This window comes from Rhinichthys klamathensis, unplaced genomic scaffold, assembly GCF_029890125.1.
Source record: "Rhinichthys klamathensis goyatoka isolate OS25496 unplaced genomic scaffold, OSU_Roscu_1.1 h1tg000196l_1, whole genome shotgun sequence".
Classification (NCBI taxonomy): domain Eukaryota; kingdom Metazoa; phylum Chordata; class Actinopteri; order Cypriniformes; family Leuciscidae; genus Rhinichthys; species Rhinichthys klamathensis.
In genome coordinates this window covers 3400084-3407319 of record NW_026606722.1, presented here as the reverse complement: position 1 = coordinate 3407319, position 7236 = coordinate 3400084, and the positions used below count along the sequence as shown (strand labels likewise).

The following is a 7236-nucleotide window of genomic DNA, read 5'->3' as shown; positions in this document are numbered from 1 at the left end:
AGGTACAGAACATTCATATGAACATGTCTGCATTGCATTTTAATGATGTAATGCTCTCATTTTTCTACGTTATTGATATTAATGGGTATTACATCCTTTATCAATATGCACATCTAAAGCTCATCAATGACTTTATATGTTTAGTTTAAATTTGTTTATAATTTACTTTCAAGCCAATTCAAATAAGCTGACTTCTGTTGTCATTTTTTTCTGTGCTGATTGGATAAACATGCGAAGGCCTGTTCATACTGACACATGTTTAAATTCTGTAGAAATCTGCACAGATTTCCTATGGAGTTCCGGGAGCACAGATTACATTTGTGGACCTGGGGCTTATGATGTATTCACTCATTAATCAAATTTTGTTCATTTTTAACAACAAAAACAACAACAACAAAAAAGGTTACATAGTATGCCTTTAATTTATTTTTATTTTTTTATCTTGTCTAGTTGAATCATGTATAACTTAAAAAATTAAGTTGAACTTGTTTAAATCATTTTGAGTTAAAGTAATGGAAAGACATTGCCATGACTTATTGATCATATAATTTTTTGCTAATTCAATCCTTATTTAGTTATTCTCAACGGCAATGAAAATCTGTTACTGAAAATTGCTTCAGCAGGTAATTAGGTTTCTCAATGTTTACTCTGTAAATAAGCGGTGTTTGAGTGACTTCTCTTGAAAGTTTCTCAAGGTGAAACTCCTGCTATTGTTGAGTCATTTCAGGATGGTCATTAAAGCATCTGACTGCTGTAATGAAATCTCTCAGTGTTGTTTCTGGTGTTGATGTGAGTACAAGAGTGCCAGGCAATGTTTTCTCAATTCCCTGCGAATGATGTTCAAAAGTCAATGCCATCTGTGTAACGGGTCGAATAGCAAAGACAGTGAAAACTATGAAATCATGAGTACGTTTTTTTTTTTGATTTTTTTTTTTCACCCTCAGATTCCAGATTTTCAAATAGTTTGACACTCAGCCAAATATTACTAAATATTCCTAACAAACCATAGATCAATGGAAAGCTTATTTATACAGCTTTCAGATGATGTGTAAATCTCAATTTAAAAAAATTGACCCATGTGACTGGTTTTGTGGTCCAGGGTCACATTTATGACATGCATTCAAGTAATTTGTTCAGAGAAATATGGCAATGTACCTTTTCTACAAAAAATTCAGCAAAATTTTTAACTATACACTTTTTTCCTCTGTATAGATAACAACATTATCAAAACAATCTCAGTTCACACGGATCCGCGGTAACGACTTAAAACACTGTTGCATACCAGACAAGTAATTGGCAATGTCACTTTGTAAAGAAAGACTACGCGCCTGCTCATTTACACATTCAAACTTAATGACAATAGACTAAACACGTAATACGCATGTGTATGTGGTCACCGTTTTCACAGAATTCTCGTTTTTGAACTTTACACAGAGATGATAACGGTATCGCTTTCAAAAACATGCAGCAAAATGGCATTATCATTACCGATCAGCATTATTTCGGTTTTGCTGTCATTTAGTTTGAGAAAGTTCAGGGACATCCAGTGTTTGATTTTTGTCTTAAACATGCAGTGATATTAAATATCAGTAGAGGTGGTAAGATAGATTTGGATGTCATCAACATACCAATGAAAACGAAGTCCTATCTGCGTATGACATCACCAAGTGGCTGCATGTAGATGATAAAAAGAAACGGCCCAAAAACTGAGCCCTGTGGGACACCCTGTGTCAGTGGAACTGTGGTGGACTTATACCCTTGCATGGGGATATAGTACTTTCAATTAGTGAGAAAAGAAATAGTTTGGTTGTTGTTGTTGTTGTTGTTGTTTTTTTTTTAAGACATTTGTTTTCTCCATTATTTATTTAATTTTGACCTTGTTTTCAGTTTTCAGGACTTTTGGCTCAGCAGTGTGGAAACATTTTGTGAAGGTTTGGGAATATTTCACCAAAGTTGGTGACTTGAAAAGACAGCATTTGAATTGTTTGTATGTGCAGTTTGTATGCGTAGTTTGTCTTTGAAAGGACAGCAAAGCAAGAACATAGAAGGAAATGATGCAACCCAGTTTCGAACCTGTATTCCCTACATTAGCATCACAGCACACGTGTCAGCTGATATATATATATATCTACATACAGAAATGCATTATTTTGTTAAAGATATTTATACATCTCTGCTCAAAATGAAGATCTAAGTGTGTGCTTTATCCTGCAGCAAAGGAGGTATAAACCAGCACTAATTCAACAAAAGAAAATACACAGAACAGATAGTCTCTTTAGATCAGGTGCCCATATTCCATCTGTGACAAATTGCCATAAAAGCTAGACAAACAAACGCTGATTTCGGGAATACTTTGACTTTATCAAAGAAATAACATCTCTGACCACACGACGGACTGTAATATACGGCCAGATTGACAGATAAATGTTTCCCTGCGGTCTTGCCTTATAAGGATCCCTCTCTCCCCTTCTCCAAATGTCCAATTAAAGGAGCACATAAGCACACAAAGGTGAACAACAGGACATCCACATCTTTTTCATTAGCCTGTGAGAGTAATTATTCCCAGTGCAATTAAAGATTAAACAAAACACAACATGTGGACTCTTAAGGAAATGACCTGCAACTAAAAACATATGTGTTTTACACAAAAGCTGGTGTTTATTGTGGGAAACAGCGTGACTGCATAGAAGCCTCTAGTTTTCCCAGGACATTATTCAATCTAAAATGTAAAACAGTAACTATCGAATATGCATTTCAGATGTTCAAGTTTGATTCTGTCACTTTATTGGAATCAATTCTTATAAACAAGGAAATGCTTTTCCAAAGGACATTTCTGTCATATTTAATGAGTTACTAAGAATACTAAGTTCTGCATTTGGGGGGCTGTAAAACCAAAACCACTGGAGGGAGTGAGCTGATGGAAAGAATTTATGACTATTTGTAACATGATGTCTTAAATTTGTTAAGTGATATTGGGAATGGTCATGTCTGATGACATGTCTGATGACCTAAAATAAAAACTGTCTCTCAAGGCTGCTAGACTTGACCTTGAGTCATGGTTGTAAAGTTATCAGATGAAAGGTTGGGTGTAAAAGTGTTGCTCAAGACACAGCATGAACATGTGATCCTTCTGATAAACATTACAGCTAGGTTTATCCACTTATTCTTGAGACATGGGACAAAATATGCCTTCAACTTATGTGGAATTCAACTTTTTCACTTTAAGATGATCGCTAGGACGCTCTTAAAGGGATGGTCCATCTAAAAATGAAAATTCTGTCATCATTTACTCAACCTCGTCATTACAAACCTGTCTTCTGCACAATACAAAAGAAAATATTTAAGAACGTTGAACAACATTGAAGCGCATTGGCTTCCATTGTATGAACAAAAAACAGACCTTTCTCAAAATATCTTCTTTTGTTACATAGAAGTTTTGGAACAACATGAGGGTGAGTAAATCATGACAGAATTATCATTTGGGGTGAACTATCGATTTATCACAGATTAGCATTTGAGTTCCAGGAGATTCGAACACATAAGTGAATACCTCTGAACATGACTGATCCAAAACAGTTGCTTGATGCATCAACTTTTATTTCCTCAGTTTAGAGTGCTTCAACTCCCTTCCAAATGACTGTCATCAGTCACAGGACTTTTGCACAGTGAAATGACTTGCTGTGACATGATCCAGTCCAGCATATTTGCAATGGAATGTAGAAAACAAAACTGATGAAGCAAGAAGTCAAACAAAGAAAGAGAACCGCATTCCCCATGCATAAAGTCGAAACAGGAAGCACGACTCTCCATTTAAGTCAACAAAAATGTTTTTCTCTCCATAAATAAAGACAATAAATACATTTAATTTGCTACAAAAAAAAACTATAATCTTGTATATTCTCCATGACATCACAGGTGCACCACCACCAAGCTCTTTACCCCTGAGGTCTCAAGCCCAGCTGCTCAGGTATCCAGTGACCCGAAACGTCTGCATCTGTTATTTTCGTAATATGGGTGAGCAATCACTCCATAGTCATTCCCACGAACACAGGGAGGTTTTAGAGATCAGGAGCCAGCAGATCCTGGAATTCCCGTGTAAACTTTCAGAAAACTGCCTCCTTCTGAATCTCCAGGAGGGCTTTTCTGATACAGGACTGGATGAATGCTGCGGACCTTCTCCTGTGTGGGTTTGGACTTTATGGTCTTGCACATCTTGTCCCAGAGCAGGCGAGGCACCGGGGGACTGAGGATGATGAAGACCCAGGGGTCTATGATGGGGTTGACTGATACGAAAAGAAGGGGTATGAGACCATTTTTACCTTCTTGGCCAGAGAAGTACAGATGAATCTATGAAAACAAGAACATAATGTGAAACTATATGCTGCCGCTGTGCATACGCAGTAAAACAAAACAGCAAAAGCATCAGCATAAAAAACATTCTCACACATTTCCATTTCAATGTTCATGTTACTATGTAATAATTTGGTGAATAGATTTGGAACAGTGTTTACATTACTTCATACGGGAGAACATAACAAACATATTATTCTGACATGTCTGTCTAACAAATGCTGCTTGTTTCAATATGTACTTAAATACATTTTAGGGCCACTTTATATGACAAGCAGTTCAATTATGTATTTATTTAATCTATATCTAGTTCAAAATGTATGTAGTAGTAGGCTACCTACTTTTAAGTCACTATAAGTAATTCAAATTACAAGTTTCTTTTTTAGTTTCTTAAAAATTATTTATTCACTTAGTAATATGGAACATTAGATACTAGTTCATATTCCTATTGACTAGTGTGTATTCACTAATAGCCTACTAGTATTTATTAACTTCATACTACTAATTATAGTCTTTGCAACTAGTCACTTACTCAATAGAGACAACTAACTATTTTTCGTTAACATATTACACTTATCTGCCAATGAATTCTATTGGCATGGTTGAGATATCAACTATTTTACATGTTATTTGTCAAGTAGTGACTATTCTGAATGACTTTAGTTAGTAGGCTATTAGTAAAAAATGGTACTAGTAACAATTAGAATACCCCCTAGTTTCATTAATACGAACACTGGAATAGACACTTAACTATTTGAGCCAGATAAGCTAATATAGTTAATATATTAGCTGGAAAAGCTAGATAAGCTATAGCAATAGGCTATATAAACGTACAATTGCGAGTTATGAAGTCAGAATTGTGAGATATAAACTCGAAATTCTGACATTTACTCGGAATTGGGAGTTTATGTCTCACAATTCTGACTTTATAATTCGCAATTGAGAGTTCATGAAATTCTAAGAAAAAGTCAGAACTGTGAAATATAACTCGCAATTGTGAGAAAAAAAAAATCAAATTTCAAGTTTATATCTGACAAATCTGACTTTAATTCTAAGAATTGCCACTTTATTTCTCACAACTCTGAGGAAAAAAGAAATGCGAGATATAAAAAAGTCACAATTGTGAGATAAAAATCGCAATTAGTTCATTCAGTGGTGGAAAGAAGCTTCCACCATGTAGTCATACACGGTGACTAGAAGCAACTAAAGTTCTATAGCCTATGTAGCCTATATGAATATGTAGGCCTACATGTTTCATATGAGAGTGAATATTGGAGAAAGTACAGTAGCCAACTTGTAATTGGAAAAATATTCAAGTCATTATTGGATAATTGAAAAATGTAAACAAATTGTACTGCCATTTTGGACATTGAATACCATTCTCGTAAAAAAAAAATGTGTGGGCGAACTTTTAACGAGTGTTTGACAAGTCTGTAACTGCCTTACCACAAGAGGAAGAGAGCAAATGACGAATGCTATGGTCATGAACCCGAGCAGCACCAGATGTTCGACCTCCTTCGCGATGGACCGATGCCTCTTGTGACCTTGCTGCCGTCGGATAGAGCTCCGGTGCGCCTTGCGTCTTCGGTACATTAGTGAAAGATGATAGATGACGGACACGTTGCACAAAACCGTACACACAATCATCACGAGCAAGCAAGTCGCGTAGATGATATTGAACACTTTATGATTGGTCTCTGATGGGTTCATGTCAACGAAGCACCACGTACCCGGACAGTATTGAATATACTTCCCAAAACCGAAGAAAGGTGTGACACAGAAAAGAGCGCAAAGCAAGTAAATGAGAGCTATGGTGATGTACCCGCAACGTTTACTCAAGCGCTTCTCATAAAAGTAAGGATGTCCTAAGGAGAGCCAGCGCTCCACGGCCATGGAGAGAAGAATAGCGAGAGTGACCAAGCTGAAAAATGTCATTGCATATCCAAAGTGCCCGCAAACGAATTTTTTTTCATTCATCCCGAGCAAAGACTGCTTCCTCAAGTACGCAGTTAAAACCAGAGGACTGACGGAGAAAGTTCCCAGCAAATCTGTGATGACCAAAGATGTGACCAGGACTTGGAACAAAGATGCGGGTTGTTTCCTCCGCCGTATTTCCAAGAGAATTAATGCGACCACGTTCCCAAGGACACCGGCGGAAAACATGATCGCAGATGTTGTGGGAGATCCTTCAGAGACATCGAGGCGCTCCTGGCAGCTGACATTTTTCGCGTCTGATGCCATAAAAACTTCTTTTTTTCTCTCTGTGTACTATCCACCCTGGTGTATAAGTATTTGTCCTGCTTGAAGTGTATTTGAGGAAAAGGATGTATCATAGCAGAGAAGAATTAGGCTCCATACTTATAGTTGAGCCGAACTTTTACGCACGGCACAGCCCATAACTTTCAAACGAGAGGAGCAACGAGCGTGAGCAGAGAGTGAGGAGGAGTTTCAGCAGAGCATGCTGTGATGTCAACAGCTCATGACTCACTACAGCTAACGTAGTATTAGTCAGGTGGATTGTAAATGCGATCAAATGATTTAAAACATGATTTGGATTATTTTATTTTTTAGATGCTATAGCCTCCTGAAGTGCAGTAAATATGTGAAAATATGTTTTAAAGGTGCCCTAGAATGTTTTTTTTTATTATTTTATAATGTTTCCTGGGTTACCCTTATAATGTTAGTATGTTTTTTAGATAAAAAATAATCATAATTTAGAAATAAATGGCATTTTTCCTAGCCTGCTTTTAGCCTCTGATTTGAACACTCTGTTTGAAGGGGCGTGTCTGTTGTGGGATTCAGTGTAACCGCGGCCACTGCTGTGATTGGCTGACATGCTTGCATATTAAATAGCTACGCATTACATGTGAAACTCTCTCCCGAATA

General features: G+C 36.8%; 1 protein-coding gene across 2 annotated transcripts; it reads right to left on the bottom strand.

The window, feature by feature from the left end:
- Nucleotides 1-3876: 3876 nt before the first annotated feature.
- ptger2b (prostaglandin E receptor 2b (subtype EP2)) lies at nt 3877-6609 on the bottom strand. 2 transcript variants are annotated; one of them, XM_056262705.1, is made up of 2 exons: nt 5797-6609; nt 3877-4347 (listed from the first exon to the last, which is right to left on the bottom strand). In XM_056262705.1, exons 1-2 carry the CDS (start codon nt 6589-6591, stop codon nt 4066-4068), a joined length of 1077 nt encoding a protein of 358 aa, XP_056118680.1. In that variant the 5' UTR covers nt 6592-6609; the 3' UTR covers nt 3877-4065. The 2 variants fall into 2 exon arrangements, with proteins under 2 accessions (XP_056118680.1, XP_056118681.1); XM_056262706.1 differs by having other exon boundaries at nt 5800-6609.
- Nucleotides 6610-7236: the final 627 nt, after the last annotated feature.

What these genes read in the sequence shown, in the direction of transcription:
- ptger2b (XM_056262705.1), bottom strand. Translation starts at nt 6,591, where the DNA reads ATGGCATCAGACGCGAAAAATGTCAGCTGCCAGGAGCGCCTCGATGTC. An exon ending in TTTGCTCTCTTCCTCTTGTG is followed by an intron (nt 4,348 to 5,796) that starts GTAAGGCAGTTA and finishes TTGTTTTCATAG; the next exon opens with ATTCATCTGTACTTCTCTGG.